The sequence below is a fragment of the Ovis aries genome, chromosome 2 (assembly GCF_016772045.2).
Source record: "Ovis aries strain OAR_USU_Benz2616 breed Rambouillet chromosome 2, ARS-UI_Ramb_v3.0, whole genome shotgun sequence".
NCBI classification, from domain to species: domain Eukaryota; kingdom Metazoa; phylum Chordata; class Mammalia; order Artiodactyla; family Bovidae; genus Ovis; species Ovis aries.
This window is the reverse complement of record NC_056055.1, coordinates 103304532-103323647: the sequence shown is the minus strand read 5'-3', so window position 1 is coordinate 103323647 and position 19116 is coordinate 103304532. Positions and strand designations below refer to the sequence as shown.

General features: G+C 43.0%; 1 protein-coding gene across 3 annotated transcripts in view; it reads left to right on the top strand.

Annotated features, from left to right (window-relative positions):
- Positions 1 to 19116, top strand: part of INTS9 (integrator complex subunit 9) — a 143824-nt gene that overhangs the window by 42194 nt on the left and 82514 nt on the right. For all 3 annotated transcript variants that reach the window (XM_004004441.6, XM_060409571.1, XM_060409572.1), the window contains 2 exons: positions 12538 to 12598; positions 15685 to 15747. In XM_004004441.6, the coding sequence (XP_004004490.1) occupies positions 12538 to 12598; positions 15685 to 15747 (124 nt within the window). The remainder of the gene's footprint in view (positions 1 to 12537; positions 12599 to 15684; positions 15748 to 19116) is intronic.

Sequence of the window (19116 nt, the reverse complement as noted above, 5' to 3'; positions counted from 1 at the left end):
AAAGTCCGTCTAGTCAAGGCTATGGTTTTCCAGTGGTCATGTATGGATGTGAGAGTTGGACTGTGAGGAAAGCTGAGTGCCGAAGAATTGATGCTTTTGAACTGTGGTGTTGGAGAAGACTCTTGAGAGTCCCTTGGACTGCAAGGAGATCCAACCAGTCCATTCTGAAGGAGATCAGCCCTGGGATTTCTTTGGAAGAAATGATGCTAAAGCTGAATCTGCAGTACTTTGGCCACCTCATGCGAAGACTTGACTCATTGGAAAAGACTCTGATGCTGGGAGGGATTGGGGGCAGGAGGAGAAGGGGACGACCGAGGATGAGATGGCTGGATGGCATCATGGACTCGATGGACATGAGTCTGAGTGAACTCCAGGAGTTGGTGATGGACAGGAAGGCCTGGCGTGCTGCGATTCATGGGGTCGCAAAGAGTCGGACACAACTGAGCGACTGAACTGAACTGAACTGATATCCAAAAGAGAAAAGAAGTGTATTCAGAGTTGATTCAGGAACTGTAGGTGTCACATATATTTCTTGACAAAATTGATGAACAAGTTTTTCCTTATTAAAATAGCCTAACATAAGGAAATCCAACCAGTCCATTCTGAAGGAGATCAGCCCTGGGTGTTCTTTGGAAAGACTGATGCTAAAACTGAAACTCCAGTACTTTGCCCACCTCATGCGAAGACTTGACTCATTGGAAAAGACTGATGCTGAGAGGGATTGGGGGCAGGAGGAAAAGGGGACGACAGAGGATGAGATGCTGGATGGCATCACCGACTCAATGGACATGAGTTTGGGTGAACTCCGGGAGTTGGTGATGGACAGGAAGGCCTGGCGTGCTGCAGTTCACAAAAAGTCAGATGTGACTGAGTGACAGAACTGAACTAAACTGAATATCATTGTCTGTTTCCTTCCAATGGTTAAAATGTTCATTCCCTTGATGTTAAAAATCTTCAGTGTCCTGGACCACAGGACACAGACAGAACGGGACAGCTCTTCTTTCCTCACAATTTGTAGTCCTTCAGGAGAGAAAGAATTACCCTGCTGAAGATTTACTTATACTTGTGTTACAAAAACAACTGTCTATATATTTGTGATAAATACTAAAGAAAACAAAAAGCGGGGTATGCTGAGGGTTCCCAAAAGGGCACCCACATGCTTTGCGGGGTCATGAGTCATCTAGGTATTCAAACCTGGGTCGTACAGACAGTCCTCGCTACATGTTTTTTCCCTGTCCTGTTCATTCCTGTCTTTAACTAGTTCTGTGTTCTCAAGTAGATAGAAAATCTGCTTCTACTTTCTCTTCTTGTCATTGTTTTTCTCTCTGAGGGACATTATACTAATGGGATGATTAGCCGCCCATGGCAGTTCCTCACAAAAAGTGTCTTCATTTACTCAAAATCTTGGCAGTCTACTTGGCTGAAATATTAATAGTATCCCCAGTCCCCCCCTACCTTTTTGTCCTGCTTTGTTTGTCTTCAGAACACTTCTCGTTATATCATACAGACATATTTGCTTTACATATTGTCTTTCTTCTCTATGAAAGGTAAGTTTTATAAGGGCAGAAATTTTGTTTGTTCTCTTTTGTTTGTATCCCCAGTGCCTAAAATAGTTCCTGGTATGCAGTAGCTGCTCAGTAAATATTTGTGATAATGAATGAATCACTTTATCTTCTCTGGTTTTCAACCCTTCTCGCCTCTGAGTCATTTCACTTTTATAATCTTTCCTTTATCTTGAATCTTTCCATCTTGACTTATTCCCGTTTAATTATGCTCAATCACTTCTAACTTAAAATTTTTTTTTTAATATCTTTCTAACCTTCTCTCAACTCCACTGTCCCCTTCAGCATTCCTGCTCCTCTCCCATCTGCTTTGCCCATACAACCCACCAGGACATCTCTCAGTAAAATCACAGATGACTTCTATGTCATTAGCTGTGATACTCAGTCGTCACCCTCATTCTCCTTGGCCATTTAGCATCACTCTCCTCCATGATCATGCCATCCTGGTTTTCTTTACTTCTCTGACTCTTCCTCTCCTATCTCCTTTGGGATTCAGTTTCCTCCATCTAGCCATCACACATCAGAATTCTAAAGTACTCAGTACTTAGCCACAGAGCCTCCACCAAGGGAATTTAATAAATGCTCAGGGCCTCGATAACCTTCCAGATAGTCACTTACAAATGTATATTTTTCAGTTAATAATGCTCTTCTGAGTTCCACATTCATAAATCCAAAATGCCCACTTGGCTTCTGTCTTTGGATGTACCTTTGAAAGCACTTCAAAACTCAACATGCCCCAAACTGAGATCGTGATCAGACTTGGTCCAGAAGAGGAGAACCAACCCTCCCTGACCGGGTCCCGCCCGTTGCTGCCCTGTCTTGGGAAAGGGCATCCTGATAGAAAGGCCAGAGAACTGGGAGTTCCCCTAGATGCCCCCTTTCTCCCTTCCTGCACCCAGTCTTTCATTTGTCGTTGCTGTTGTTGTATAGTCACTAAGTCATGTCTGACTTTTGCGACCCCATGAACTCTTTGGGGCAGGCTCCTCTGACCATGGGGTTTCCCAGACAAGAATACTAGAGTGGGGATGCCATTTCCTCCTCCAGAGAATCTTCCTATCCTGTGGATTGAACCCAAGTCTCCTGCATTGGCAGGCGGGTTCTTTACTACTGAGCCACCAGAGAAGCCAAGTCTTTCATTGAGCCTTGTCATTTTTTACCTCCCAGATAGTGTCGCTTCTCATAAGTGCTACTGTGGTGGTCATCACCCTCCTTTACGTGCGTTACTGCTGAAGCCTGCTAACCAGTGTCTTCACTTCTGTCCTTGCCTCTGTCTGAATCCAGAGTCGTCTTTTTGTGTAATGTTTTATTTTTGAGTTACTTCACATTTATGAAAAAGTTGCGAGAATAGTACAAACAATTCCCAATTACTGTTACCAGTTATTGACATTTTATCACATTTACTTTATCACTTCCTCTTAATACATACACATATAGTTGCTTCTGACCCATTTGAAAGATACAGACATGATGCTTCTTTGCCCCTTAAATACTCAAGTTCATGTTTTATAAGAGGACGTTCTCTTACATAACCGCAGCACAATAATCAAAATCCAGAAACTTACATTGATATCATCCTAGAATCTGAGCTATATTGGGCTTCCCTGATGACACTGGTTGTAAAAAACCCGCCTGCTAATGCAGCAGACGTAAGAAACGGAGTTCACCTCTTACACTGTGGGTGGGAATGCAAACTAGTACAGCCACTGTGGAGAAGTGTGGAGATTCCTTAGAAAACTGGAAATAGAACTGCCATACGACCCAGCAATCCCACTGCTGGGCATACACACCAAGGAAACCAGAACTGAAAGAGACACGTGTACCCCAGTGTTCATCGCAGCACTGTTTACAATAGCCAGGACATGGAAACAACCTAGATGCCCATCAGCAGACGCATGGATAAGAAAGCTGTGGTACATATACACAATGGAATATTAATCACCTATTAAAAAGAATGCATTTGAATCAGTTCTAATGAGTTGGATGAAACTGGAGCCAATTATACAGAGCAAAGTAAGTCAGAAAGAAAAACACCAATACAGTATATTGAAGCATGTATATGGAATTTAGAAAGATGGTAACAATGACCCTATAGGCGAGACAGCAAAAGAGACCTAGATGTAAAGAACAGTCTTTTGGACTCTGTGGGAGAAGGTGAGGGTGGGATGACTTGAGAGAATAGCACTGAAACATGTTTATTACCATATGTGAGAAAGATCGCCAGTCCAGGTTCGATGCATGAGACAGGGTGCTCAGGGCTGGTGTACTGGGGTGACCCTGAGGGATGGGATGGGGAGGGAGGTGGGAGGGAGGGTCAGGATGGGGAACACATGTCCACCCGTGGCTGATTGATGTCAACGTATGGCAAAAACCACCACAATATTGTAAAGTAATTAGCATCCAATTAAAATATATTTTAAAACAATGAAAATTTTAGAAAGGGAAAAAAAAAAGAAACGTGGTTCAATCTCTGGGTCAGGAAGATGCCCTGGAGAAGGGCATGGCAACCCACTCCAGTTTTCTTGCCTGGGAAATCCAGTGGGCAGAAGAGCCTGGCGGTCTACCGTCCATGGGGTCGCAAAGAGTCGGACGTGGCAGAAGCAACTTAGCACCTTATTTATATTTCCCAAGCTATACCAGCTCATATTTCTCTGTAATGCCTTTTATAGCAAAAAAAGAAAAGCAACTTACTGGTCCAGGGTTCAATCCAGATGACACATTGCATTCAGTCATGTCTTTAATCTTCAATCTGGAAGAGTTTCACAGCTCTGTGTCTTTGATGACCTTGCCATTTTTAGGAGTACATGCCAATTATTGTATGTAGCATCTTTCAATTTGGGTTTGTCTCATGATTCTTCTGGAGAAGGCAATGCACCCCACTCCAGTACTCATGCCTGGAAAATCCCATGGATGGAGGAGCCTCGTAGGCTATAGTCCATGGGGTCGCTAAGAGTCGGATATGACTGGGTGACTTTACTTTCACTTTTCACTTTCACGCATTGGAGAAGGAAATGGCAACCCACTCCAGTGTTCTTGCCTGGAGAATCCCAGGGATGGGGGAGCCTGGTGGGCTGCCGTCTATGGGGTCGCACAGAGTCGGACACGACTGAAGTGACTTAGCAGCAGCAGCAGCATGATTCTTCACAATGAGGTTGGGGTTCCTGTTTTTGGTAGGATTACCACACAAATTGTGGCACGTTATCAGAGGGCACTTGATGTCAGTTTTCTCCGGAGTCACCTTTTATTAATAGAAAGACTGATCTAATCTCGTCTCTCATCTGTTTGAGATTCTTCACTGGATTTTTCATTGCTTTAGGCTAAGTACCAAGTTCCTCTTGGTACATTTCAGGCCCTTCTAGCCTCCTGCTCTTTGTATTCCTCCAGTTTCAAAGCCTTCGCTCCTGCCTGGGAGCCATCTACACAGATTGCTCCTTCCGCCAAGAGGGCTCTCCATCTTTCCCCCATCCCACCTCTGCCTTAGCCTACCAACTAAGCAGGAGCTCCTCTCTGAAATCATTTCTGATACCCCTTGCTACATGGGAAGGACAGAGAGATGGCGTTTTCGTTGGCTGAGGGGGAGGGTAGTGTATATGGGACTCGCCATGAAATTTCATTTGAATAACCTTTTTTAAGACGTCCATACTGAAGGCTGGTGAGAGTGATTGGGCTTTGCAACTATCTTCTTGCTCTGTTCCCTCCAAACCCTGCCCCTTGATCCCACTACAGATGGCTCAGTGATGAAGAAGAACCCTCCTATCAGCACAGGAGATACGGATTCAATCCCTGGGTTGGGAGGATCCCCTGGAGGAGGAAATGGCAACCCACTTCAGTATTCTGGCCTGGGAAATCCTATGGACAGAGGAGCCTGGCGGGCTACAGTCCATAGGATCACAAAAGAATCAGACACAATGAGGGACAAATCAACACACACACACTTGCCCCTTGACCCAGTTTCCCCTTGACTTCCCAGTATCCAGATCTCAGCTCCATCAGCAGACTCAACAGGTGCCGATGCTGCCTAGATCACTCTCGTGTTAGGAGACTTTGTGGCGCTTTGTGTGGCACTGCCTCATCATTAGTCACAGCTTGTTCTCTCTGTGTGACTACTTGATCAGTTTTGCCTACCCTGTCAGGATGACAGGTACACTTTGCTCGTGGTCAGTATCACCACCCTCTGAGTGCTTGACACGTAAATCAAGACTCATGAATGAACACGTGAAGATGAATACCTCTTTCCCCCTTCAACACGTCACTAAGTGATGAGGCCGTTCCCTGTCCCTCTCTCTGGAAAGTCACCCTCTGTCTTCACCTCGTGTTCCTGTTCTGTGTTCCTGCTTTCTCACACCCCTGCGCCCTGTCTCAAGTGCCCTTCCTGTATGAGCCATAATACCTGTGTACTCCCTGTCTTAGCGTTTGTTTTATTCTGTTGTAATTGCTGTTTACTGTCTCCCTGTCCTGCAGTGCAAGCTCCTCAGACCCAAGGGTTATTTATTGCCATATCCTTCTACTTTGCCTATTTTAATCAAGAGTAAGTTTTTATAAATATATTTTGAATGAATGCATGTAGTCATGCCTCTCGCACTATTTCCTGACTATAAAAGTAATGCATTTCAAAGTCGGAAAACGGGAAAATGAAACATAAAGAGAAAATGAATTGCATACCATGTTCATTCTACCCTTCACTGTTTTTCTAGACAATAGGTTATGTTTAAAGACCTTAGGTTGTTTATTTAGTTACTTTACCTGTTTTTAAAACTACTAAAAACATTTTCGTATACATATTTTTTTGACTATAACATTTTTTAATGGCACCCTTTTTTTCCATAGAAATTATTGCTAAATAGTGGGTACAAAAATGTGTTCAGTTCAGTTCAGTCGCTCAGTCGTGTCCAACTCTTTGCGACCCCATGAATCGCAGCACGCCAGGCCTCCCTGTCCATCACCAACTCCCGGAGTTCACTCAGACTCACGTCCATCGAGTCCGTGATGCCATCCAGCCATCTCATCCTCGGTCGTCCCCTTCTCCTCCTGCCCCCAATCCCTCCCAGCATCAGAGTCTTTTCCAATGAGTCAAGTCTTCGCATGAGGTGGCCAAAGTACTGGAATTTCAGCTTTAGCATCATTCCTTCCAAAGAAATCCCAGGGCTGATCTCCTTCAGAATGGACGTGTTGGATCTCCTTGCAGTCCAAGGGACTTTCATGAGTCTTCTCCAACACCACAGCTCAAAAGCATCAATTCTTCGGCACTTGGCCATCTTCACAGTCCAACTTCTCACATCCATACATGACCACTGGAAAAACCATAGCCTTGACTAGACAGACCTTAGTCGGCAAAGTAATGTCTCTGCTTTTGAATATGCTATCTAGGTTGGTCATAACTTTTCTTCCAAGGGGTAAGTGTCCTTTAATTTCATGGCTGCAATCACCATCTGCAGTGATTTTGTAGCCCCCAAAAATAAAGTCTGACACTGTTTCCCCTGTTTCCCCATCTATCTGCCATGAAGTGATGGGACCAGATGCCATGATCTTAGCTTTCTGAATGTTGAGCTTTAAGCCAACTTTTTCACTCTCCTCTTTCTTTCACTTTCATCAAGAGGCTTTTTAGTTCCTCTTCACTTTCTGCCATAAGGGTAGTATCATCTGCATATCAGAGGTTATTGATATTTCTCCCAGCAATCTTGATTCCAGCTTGTGTTTCTTCCAGCCCAGCGTTTCTCATGATGTACTCTGCATAGAAGTTAAATAAGCAGGGTGACAATATACAGCCTTGGCGTACTCCTTTTCCTATTTGGAACCAGTCTGTTGTTCCATGTCCAGTTCTAACTGTTGCTTCCTGACCTGCGTACAGATTTCTCAAGAGGCAGGTCAGGTGGTCTGGTATTTCCATCTCTTGAAGAATTTTCCACAGTTTATTGTGATCCACACAGTCAAAGGCTTTGGCATAGTCAATAAAGCAGAAATAGATGTTTTTCTGGAACTCTCTTGCTTTTTCCATGATCCAGCGGATGCTGGCAATTTGATCTCTAGTTCCTCTGCCTTTTCTAAAACCAGCTTGAACATCAGGGACTTCACGGTTCACGTATTGCTGAAGCCTGGCTTGGAGAATTTTGAGCATTACTTTACTAGCGTGTGAGATGAGTGCAATTGTGTGGTCGTTTGAGCATTCTTTGGCATTACCTTTCTTTGGGATTGGAATGTAAACTGACCTTTTCCAGTCGTGTGGCCACTGCTGAGTTTTCCAAATTTGCTGGCATAGTGAGTGCAGCACTTTCACAGCACCATCTTTCAGGATTTGAAATAGCTCAACTGGAATTCCATCACCTCCACTAGCTTTGTTCATAGTGATGCTTGCTAAGGCCCACTTGACTTCACATTCCAGGATGTCTGGCTCTAGGTGAGTGATCATACCATCATGATTATCTGGGTCGTGAAGATCTTTTTTGTACAGTTCCTCTGTGTATTCTTGCCACCTCTTCTTAACATCTTCTGCTTCTATTAGGTCCATACCATTTCTGTCCTTTATCGAGTCCATCGTTGCATGAAATGTTCCCTTGGTATCTCTAATTTTCTTGAAGAGATCTCTAGTCTTTCCCATTCTGTTGTTTTCCTCTATTTCTTTGCATTGATCGCTGAGGAAGGCTTTCTTTTCTCTCCTTGCTATTCTTTGGAACTCTGCATTTAGATGCTTTTATATCTTTCCTTTTCTCCTTTGCTTTTCGCTTCTCTTCTTTTCACAGCTATTTGTAAGGCCTCCACAGACAGCCATTTTGCTTTTTCTGCATTTCTTTTCCATGGGGATGGTCTTGATCCCTGTCTCCTGTACAATGTCATGAACCTCATTCCATAGTTCATCATGACTCTATCTATCAGATCTAGGCCCTTAAATCTATTTCTACTTCCACTGTATAATCATAGGGGATTTGCTTTAGGTCATACCTGAATGGTCTAGTGGTTTTCCCTACTTTCTTCAATTTAAGTCTGAATTTGGCAATAAGGAGTTCATGATCTGAGCCACAGTCAGCTCCTGGTCTTGCTTTTGCTGACTGTATAGAGCTTTTCCATCTTTGGCTGCAAAGAATATAGTCAATGTGATTTAGGTGTTGACCATCTGGTGATGTCCATGTGTAGAGTCTTCTCTTGTGTTTTTTGAAGAGGGTGTTTGCTATGACCAGTGCATTTTCTTGGCAAAACTCTATTAGTCGTTGCCCTGCTTCATTCCATATTCCAAGGCCAAAGTTGTCTGTTACTCCAATTGTTTCTTGACTTCCTACTTTTGCATTCCAGTCTGCTATAATGTAAAGGACATCTTTTTTGTGTGTTAGTTCTAAAAGGTCTTATAGATCTTCATAGAACCGTTCAACTTCAGCTTCTTCAGCATTACTGGTTGGGGCATAGACTTTGATTACCATGATATTAAATCGTTTGCCTTGGAAACGAACAGAGATCATTCTGTCATTTTTGAGATTGCATCCAAGTACTGCATTTCGGACTCTTCTGTTGACCATGATGGCTACTCCATTTCTTCTGAGGGATTCCTGCCCACAGTAGTAGATATAATGGTCATCTGAGTTAAGTTCACCCATTCCAGTCCATTTTAGTTCGCTGATTCCTAGACTGTTGACGTTCACTCTTGCCATCTCTTGTTTGACCACTTCCAATTTGCCTTGATTCATGGACCTGACATTCCAGGTTCCTATGCAATATTGCTCTTTACAGCATCCAACCTTGCCTTTATCACCAGTCACATCCACAGCTGGGTATTGTTTTTGCTTTGGCTCCATCCCTTCATTCTTTCTGGGCTTATTTCTCCACTGATCTCCAGGAGCATATTGGGCACCTACTGATCTGGGGAGTTCCTCTTTCAGTATCCTATCATTTTGCCTTTTCATACTGTTCATGGGATTCTCAAGGCAAGAATACTGAAGTGGTTTGCCATTCCCTTCTCCAGTGGACCATATTCTGTCAGACCTCTCCACCATGACCCGCCCTTTTTGGGTTGCCCCGCGGGCATGGCTTAGTTTCATTGAGTTAGACAAGGCTGTGGTCCTAGTGTGATTAGATTGACTAGTTTTCTGTGAGTATGGTTTCAGTGTGTCTGCCCTCTGATGCCCTCTTGCAACACCTACCATCTTACTTGGGTTTCTCTTACCTTGGGCATGGGGTATCTCTTCACAGCTGCTCTAGCATAGTGCAGCCGCTGCTCCTTACATTGGATGAGGGGTGTCTCCTCACCACTGCCCTTCCTGACCTTCAACGTGGGATAGCTCCTCTAGGCCCTCTTGCGCCCGTGCAGCCACCGCTCCTTGGACTTGGGGTTGCTCCTCCTGGCCGCCACCCCTGGCCTTGGGCACAGGGTAGCTTCTCTCGGCCGTTCCTGCGCGGTCGCAGCCTGGCACTCTCGGCCACAGCCCCTGAGCTCGGACGTGGGTTAACTCCTCTTGACTGCCGCCCTTTGGTCATGGGGTCTTCTCGGCTTCTGCCCCTGACCTCGGACGTGGGGTAGCTCCTCTCAGCCGTGCTTAGTGCACCGGTCGCAGCCGCCTGCGCTTATCTGTAACCATTATTTTTCTAATATCATTACCTCCCATATTTCTTTAATGTAGATTTCTGTGAAGAGACTTGTTTCCTTGTTCAAAAAACTTACAGGGTGAAATTCTGTAATCATTAAGAACAAAGTAGTACATTTCTTCCTCTTTGATAGCTTAACATTTACTAGCTCTTCATAGTTTAGTCATTAATCTAATTGGACCTATAAACAGGATATTTGCATCTCTATAGTCAGCATACATTTGCCACCTGGGGCTACATTTCTGTGGCCCTTTATCTTTGGCACTGTTGTTACAATATGGTCAGGCTCTTTGAGCATTCAGTCCCATCTACAGGCAATTTCTCAAATCCAAAATAACTCCAGATATTTCATAGAAGTGTTTGATGTTATAAACAATGTTTAGCAACAGTAATTCCTGAAATTTTTACTTTTTAAAAGATTATTTTTTAATAAGCAGTAAATGGGTTTTCCTAGTGGCTCACACAGTAAAAAATCTGCCTGAAGTGCAGGAGACACCAGTTTGATCCCTGGGTGAGGAAGATCCCCTGGAGAAGGAAATGGCAACCCACTCCAATATTCCTGCCTGGGAAATCCCATGGACAGAGGAGCCTGGCGGGCTACGGTCCATGGGAACTCAAAGAGTCAGGTGCAACTGAGCACAGCACAGCATACCATTTCTAATCACTTGTTGAGGACAAAACTAATTGAATCAATCATCTGTAATTTGAAGGCTGAGTTGTGTGTGTCCAGTAGGGAACAAACAGGATACAAGTCCTCTGATCCAGTTCTCTTTGTAAAGGGAAATGGACATTTATAACCTTTTTGTGAAGAGTCCACGTGCATGAAATGAGAACAGTTATTGAGACTGGCCTATCATTATGCTTTTATTAGAATGCTTGGTTTTTTAATCTGATCTGATAGTAAATATTTTTAAGAAGTCTCTAAGTGAAGGTACACATGTGACTATGAAATGAAATGGAAATTCAACATCTAATGGTTAGAGTATTTTTCTGAGAAAACTCCAAGCATTTTTTTTAATATAAATTTATTTATTTTACTTTACAGTATTATATTGGTTTTGCCATATCCAAGCATTTTTTTAAAAAGTTTTTCAGATATAATTTATGCCAGCCAAATTTGATTCTCCTAGTAGTAATTTTCATTCTCAAGAATGAAATTCAGAATTCTCACTTTTTGACTAATAAAGGCAAAATATAAACAGAGAATCTAGGCAAAGGGTATGTGGGACTTCGTTGTACTTATATTCTTAACAGCTTTTCTGTGAACTAGGAATTATGTCAAATTCTCACCTTTTTGCTAAAATCAGATGCATATATAATTCAGGTTCTTAATCTTTCCTGGAAGATTGACAGATATTTCACATTATTTGTTTCAATTTGACTTTCGTACCTAGCCCCTAATTACAAAGTCAGAATTTGATAAAAATCAGTTTAGCAAGAGCATAAAGTACTATACGTTACTTTGGTTTCGGGTTATAGAGTCTTTTAGTCCCACGCCCATCCTTTGCCCTTTATTTTTAAATTTAACTTTGTGTTGAAGTGCTAAAATCCTTTTGCAGTCTACCTTGTACTTCTGATGTGTTTTCTTCACATATCACCCTGGTCATTAAGGTTTTCTTTTTACCAACTTTTTTTTTCTCCCGAGGTATTTGCATTTTCAGCCTCCAGTGTAATTCTTCTGGTCAGCTCGTAGCACTCAGTTAAATTCTGAGCTTGCCAAAGTGAATGATTTCTGGTTCAGATTTTTTTGATATAACGTATATGTGAAATTAACCTCACCTTCTAGAAGTTACTCACTGAGATACGGTGTCATTTTATAACACTGAGAAAAGCTAGCTTCATTTGCCAAAATTGGAACCTCAAGGTACAGGTAACATCAAGGCACAGGTAACAAGTGACTAATTCATTTAAGCAACGAATACAGAGGTGACTTTGAGCCGAATTCCAATTTTTATTTGTGGTAAATTCTGGTTGGTAGGCAGCTTAAGTGTTCTTGACAGACACCTGACCTCTCTGAACCTATTTTGTCCTCCGCAATATGAGGGTCCCATTCAGCCTTCCCCTTAGGCCTGTTGTCAAACGCAAGCAAGGTGAAGTCAGGGCCAGGGACTGCAAAACTATACAACACTGGCGTGTCTCATCTTTTTTTTTTTCTCTTTATTATTCTGCCTAGCATTCTGTTAATTTTCCCAGTCGAGGGCAGAACTCTTTCACTTGTTAACATTCCATTGCTACGTAATTCTTAAGCTTGATACCACTTGGTTACGTTTCACCTTTCTGATTATTATTTTGGGTGAGCCTTGCTGCCACTCCTTTCAAACTGTTTTTCATTTTGTGGAGCCGATACAGTCACCATGAAATCACTGAGGATTATAATCTATTTAGGATAATTTAATCTTTTGTTTTGCAGTCCCAGACTGTCCAATCTTCCTGGCTGGTCCCTAAAGGATGGAAACGCTTTCTTGGACAAGGTAATGATAAGCTGAAGTGTATCTACACCCACTGGAAAGCCATCTTGTCGTTCTGGAGTCACCCAACAGTAATGTGACTAATGGGCCCTTTGTCTTCTCCCTAAAAACTCCTGTGACCCATGTAGAGTCTTCAGTACTTGGTAATTACTGTTTTTAAGAGCTTTTTAAGGAGTCTCGGTGTTCAGACACAGATCCAGTTTTCACATGTGTAAAATCTAGGGACTTCAGCTGAAAATACATTTTATCACCCCGAAAAGAAAACTATTATTTCTAGAATTGTGATGAGTGTTTCAGTGGCATTGCTTGTTAGAGAATTCCATCCAGCTCATTTCGTTTTGAGGCTGTACTGACTTCCTGTAAGGAGTGAACTTTTTTTAAAAATAACTTTAAAGCCCACCAAACACAATTGAGTTTTAAACCACTCTTCTAGGGGCCAGGTCACAAAGGGCGTTGTCAAAACTGTGGGTTTTCTTCTTTGAGTAATGAAGGGCCACAGAGGGTTGCAGCAGGCAGGGTCATCGTCTGCTCAGACCACTTTGACTGCAGAGTGGAGAATAGACTGAGGAGCCATGTGTTTCACTTCTAGGCCACGTGCTCTGGGGGCATGAGAGGGAAACACATGTTCAGGTAAACGTGAACAAAGGGCCTTCCAGGCTATGATCTATGATTGTGGTAGCCTGACATGGACACTCTTATAATTTGTGAAAAAAGATCATGGTTCTTTTAACAGGAATCTAGGAATTTGGAGTTCTCTTAATGACTTTCATCACTAACTAGGCCTAAAGTGAATGACTCAAATTACTTTTTGTTTTTTCAAGGCTGTTAAATTTTTGCCATTAGATTGTCTTCATGGTATGTCCTTCCTCAAATCAATTTTTAGGCATTTAAGTTCCATATGAGAAACCAGAGATCCCAAACAAAAGTTAAAATTTATGTAGCCAAATTTTCTTCTGAAAAAAATGAGAGATAAAGGAAGATTAGACACTGTAAAGCTTATCCACGCCATTCTTAGACCTCCATGTCATTCTTCCTCTCCCCAGTTTCATAATTAAAAGACTGACTCTGAGGATCCTTAAAATGATTCATCTGAATAAGGCATTTCCTTCTCCTGATAGATATTGTTAAATAAAGAGGAGCTCTTTTTACAGAATTAATTCCTGTACCTGCCCCCTCACCCCAGCTTCAAGTGCAAGCCAGATGCATGACTTGAAATCAGATTTCCCTCATAGCCTAACTATAAAATTAGGTGACATTCAAGAACCTGTGCACCTGATGAAATTTCAGCCTGTCTCCTGCTGGCTGTAAATCATTGTTCCCAGAGAAAGGCTCAGAAGCATCCCATTACCCATGCATTCTGAGCAAGATGACTCGCATGTGTCTGTGGGAGCATTTCATTAGGAGGGAGTGGTGAATAAAATACAGTGACATTGTAAGTGCTCAGAATGGCAAATTCGCTGCTCCAGGCCAGGAAAGATGAGCACCTCAGAGAAGGATCTGTCACGCGAGGTACAGACCCCGCACCCTGGTACATGGCAGGGCATGGGGAATGTGGGGAAGATTACACAGCCGATGAAAGGCAGGGCAGTGCTTTGCAATTTCCCATGATTTGCCTTTAATTGTTTTTAATCTCATCCCAAGGGAGTTGGGGGTCTTCCTCCATTAACTGCAATTGCTCATTTGTGTTTCACTGGCAGGTATATTGTAATTACAAACAGTTTCAGTCTCTTTTTGGCTCAGCATTTCACTGGTTAAATGGTAGTCATATAAGGAGAGGAACTGGAGTTTACAGTGGAAGGCAAGAGCACGAAAAGGTTCTCTAAGCTTCTGATAGGAGACTTGTAAAATTCAAAAGGAGGAGAGCAGACAGTTAATGCCATATTTTCAGGTAAAGATTGAGAGTAAAATCATTCCAACTCCAATGTATAAGTAGAGATATATGAATATACAGAAATTTATCTTCAGTGACTAATGAAAACACAGTGGAACACAATTCCAACTGTATTTTTCCCTTTCTGGGAACAACAGTCAGCCAGATTTCTATCTTGTACTAGTTTCATTATAGAGTCATAGACCGCTCCTGCGTAGATCTCAGTACAGTGTCAGCACGAGAAAACAGCACCTCTGGTGGCCTCCTGGGGCCTCCTCCTCTTCGGTGTCCTCTGTCATAATTCCAGCTGCTGGCGTTTGTATGGCTTTGCCTGACAGTTTTTTCCTGAAGCCACCCTAGATGCAGCAATTGCTGTATAAATATCGCAGGTCCCTTGCCTCTGGGTGGAATCACTCCTGGGTGTACGTTTGAGACCATTTCTCAGAGTCTCCCTGTTGCCCACGGTGGAATGTTGCTGTGTGACACAGCTATTATCGGCCAGCTTCTTTGCCCTTTATCACTTGCCCTTCCTCCTGCTATTTTTTTTTTTTTAAGCACCTCTCTTATAAGCTTTCACACACTGTTTTCTCAAGGTCTATTTGTGAGAGAATTTGAAGTAAGACAGGCCTATTAAATGCTGTAGGTCATGGCCGTGTGGGGAGCTGCAGTATATAAATATACCATTTTCTTTTGAATGGTGGTGGGGGTGGGGGGTGTTTTAATCCCTATCCTGTATTCTTCATCTCCTTCCTTAGTTGCCCCTCAAACCTTGGTAGGAGGAGAAAAGGGTTCCAGTTCATTTATCTGCACTCTGGACTCCCAGTCTAATTGCAGAACAGAATCAATAGGCATGCTTGTCATGGATACAGGTAGGTAAAACCCAGGAGTCTACTTCCATCGCTGTTCCGGACCATTCTGATATTGCTGGTGTAGTCCATATAACTATTATTTGGAAAGCTCTGGGTCAGAGTTGTGGAAGCAGCATGTGGCCAACATCATGAAATGTGCATGCACACCCTGATTTTTTCAATACTGAATAAAATATTCAGCTGCCCTGAGCTTAAATAAGAGCCAGTTGACCTAAATAACCTTTCCACTTTCCTCCAACTCCAGCCTTCTGCAACACTTCATAGCGAGTTTGGTTTGGAGATGGAATTTCTTTGGCACTATGTTTATTGACCATCTTTTCCTAGAATGTTTTTTCTTTCATGTCTTTTAGGAGCTAAAGGAGTGCTCAGGTCATGTATTTGTGGATTCTGTACCCGAGTTCTGCCTACCAGAGGTAAGAGTGAAGTGAATCTTATTGTAGGAACAAAGCATTTCTCATCATCTCTCAAAGTGAAGACAAGAAATTATTTTAAGGGGCTGAACTTCTTATTTTGAAATCAAAATGAATCTTATCCTAGGCACTTTGTTATACAACTAAAATTCGATCATTTAGGAGCTTTTTGTATTGTCCATAAATCACTGAAGTCATTCTCTTCCTAGCTCTTTTTATAATCCCCAGTGACATTCACACTGGGGCATAGTGTTGAGCAAGGTAAAGAATAACTTAAGTCTTTCAGTTTTGTAATTAGAGTCATCCCGTAGTATCTGAGGGGATGGGTTCTAGGAGCCCCCATGAGTACCAAAATCCACAGATGCTCAAGCACGCGATATGATGGAGTACAGTGAATAGAGTCTGCCCACTGAATCTACAGGTTTCACATCCAGGATTGCAGAGGGCCCATTGGATAATGCCTCTGTCTTAGGTTAGCCAGACTTTTTCTAGTCTTGGGTAATTGGGAATTGCTGTTATTCCGCTAGTACAGTAAACTGGAAAACTTCTTGCTGACTGAATAACACATGAAATATTGCTTGAAATTCACAGATTCTGAACTGAGTTACAGATATCTGTTGCTTACATATTATCATCACAATGAGACTTGTAATAAGTGTCTGAGTCCAGTTCCATTGTTCTAAAGGAAACGAAGATCAGTTTGCATTAGTCTTAAAGGAAACATCTCAACTGACAGGCCTAATCCCCAGAGTGGCCTGGGTAGAGTTCTCAGCACAAAGGAGAATTGTGGGGAGGCCAGTAGCCTGTCCAGGTTCCTGGGGAAATCACGGAGAAGCCACCATTCTGCTCTTTCCATGTGCCCTGGGGGTGTCAGTGCCTGTCAAACAGACTTTCACAGTTCAGCGCCAGAGAGAGAAGAAACTGGGTGTGCTGTGTCTCTTAGTTTTGTCCTTTCTTCCTGTCTCTCTTTCCACTTCTACAACTTCTGTTGATACCCTTTAGATAAACTTTCTCTCTATCTCTCTTTGAAGTATGTGAGGTGACCTTTTAGGACACCAGAGCAAAAGAGAACGAAGAAAAACAGAGAAAGACGTGGTCATTGAAGTTGGCAGATAAGGGAGAGAGTTTGTGGTGAAGTAGTAGGAGCAAGGGTGAAGGAGACAGCAAAATCCTAAGCTCTCCCTAACTGCTGATGAAATTTTGTCATCTTTGTTCGTCACTTAGGAGCTGGTGGGCCAGTCCCCCATCTGTTCACAGATTCCTATTTCCAGGCGCTTTTATTTTTCAGTTTACTGCCTGTGGCGTTGACCGCTGCAACCTTCAGCTTGTGACCAACAGCGGAGGGTCCCTGGCTTGGGTTCTGGGGTCTTTCTGACTTACTCCATAGACTCCTGCTAAACTTTGAAATTAGACAGTCACCATTCCACAGTTCACTTTTGCCAAGCTAAAAGCAGCAATATTATATGTTGGATTCTAGAGCCATAGGGTTTTTGTTTTTTTACAACTTGCATCAGAATTTGTAGTTTATGACATGTTAGGAAAAGTTGCTTAGTCGTGTCCAACTCTTTGCGACCCTATGGACTATACAATCCATGGAATTCTCTGGGCCAGAATACTGGACTGGGTAGCCTTTCCCTTCTCCAGGAGATCTTCCCAACCCAGGAATTGAACCCAGGTCTCCTGCATTGCAGGTGGATTCTTTACCAGCTAAGCCACCAGGGAAGCCCAGGAACACTAGAGTAGGTAGCCTATCCCTTCTCTAGTGAGTCTTCCCAACCCAGGAATCTTAACCAGGGTCTCCTGCATTGCAGGCAGATTCTTTACCATCTGAGCTACCAGGGCAGCCCATGACAAATTAGTAGTACTTACTGTTTTAAGGGGAACCAGGGCATTGTACGATCAGGAGAAAATAGAGTCTTGGAGTCAGGAGAGAGGGACTTCCTACACAGTCCAGCCTTGGCTGACTTGTGGCTAAGCCATACAGAACTAGAGTTCTAGTCTTCATGGAATTTACAATCTAGTGCAGCTACTTTAAACATTTTTGTATTCCCCCAAAGTCTATACCACAGACTGTGCATAAAGTCTAGGATAGTACAGTAAGCAACCAATAAATTATGATTGTTTTGATCCAATTCGTGGTCTGTAGAACCCAAGTGTCTGTATAGGGCTTCCCAGGTCGCGCAGGGGTAAAGAATCTGCCTGCCAGTGCAAGAGATGCAAGAGACATGAGTTCTATCCCTGGGTCAGGAAGATCCCCTGGAGGAGGAGGAAATGGCAACCCACTCCAGTATTCTTGCCTGGGAAATCCCATGGACAGAGGAGCCTGGCCGGCAATAGTCCATGGGGTCACACATCTGAGCACACACGTACACACAGACACACAGAACCAAAGTGTCTATATGCAAGAAGTTTAAAAATAGGCTTTTTGGGATATCATTGAGTGAAAGTAAATATACATAGTTTGGATGTTAAATTTATTTCTCAGAAAATTGTTTATGTAGGCAGTCTTTGATATATATACAGGCAATATGTGTGTGTGTGTGTGTGTGTGTGTGTGTGTACACATTTGTCCTTCAGCTGTCCTCACCAGACTCATCATTCTAGACTCTGTGGGCTGATTCTTACATCCTTAAAGAGAAATTTCAAATAGCCCTACCCAGTTTCTGTAGAGGTAGAAGGAAGGGAGGGAAGTTTTTGGCCTTTACTGTTGCTTCATCTCTCCTTCCCTGTTTTCTTCATACCTGTCACTCTGCTACCCTGTCTTAACCTTCTCATTTGTTTAAAAATGGTTCGGGAGAGGAGGTGAGAAATAGGACCAGTAGACCTCCCTTCATTAATGTGAGGATATAGTCTTGGAAGTGCAGTACACAACATGGAGTTAAGTTGTGGTCCTTAGACATTTTATTCACACAGAGTGCCATTGCCTTGGCAGTGAGTAGCTTTTGACTCTAATCTCCTTTCTGTCCTAAGGAGCTGAAGCTGATTATGCCTTGGTGGCTTTATTAAATCAATTTACTTTACACATAAAGTCAGTCAACCAGAAAATACCCACAGCTGAAATGCTGCGCTATCTCTGTCATTTGCAGAGATGGTGCAGACATCTTTGTTACTTCTGCTCTGTGAGGGACACAGTAGCTCTGTGCCCCAGTCTCCTAACAAAAACAAGAAAGAGTTACCCCATGCTGTCTGTACTGCCTCGTGCAGTTTCTGTGGGATAAGTTCCATGAGGGAGAGCTCAGAGACTGAGGAGATGTCTCTGAACCAGAGCAGCTAGCTTCTCACAATGGCGCCTCCACAGAGGGCGCTGCTTCTCGTGATGTGTTTCTCCAACAACGCACTGAGGCCTGTTCTGTCCTGGCTGCCACAGCCTGA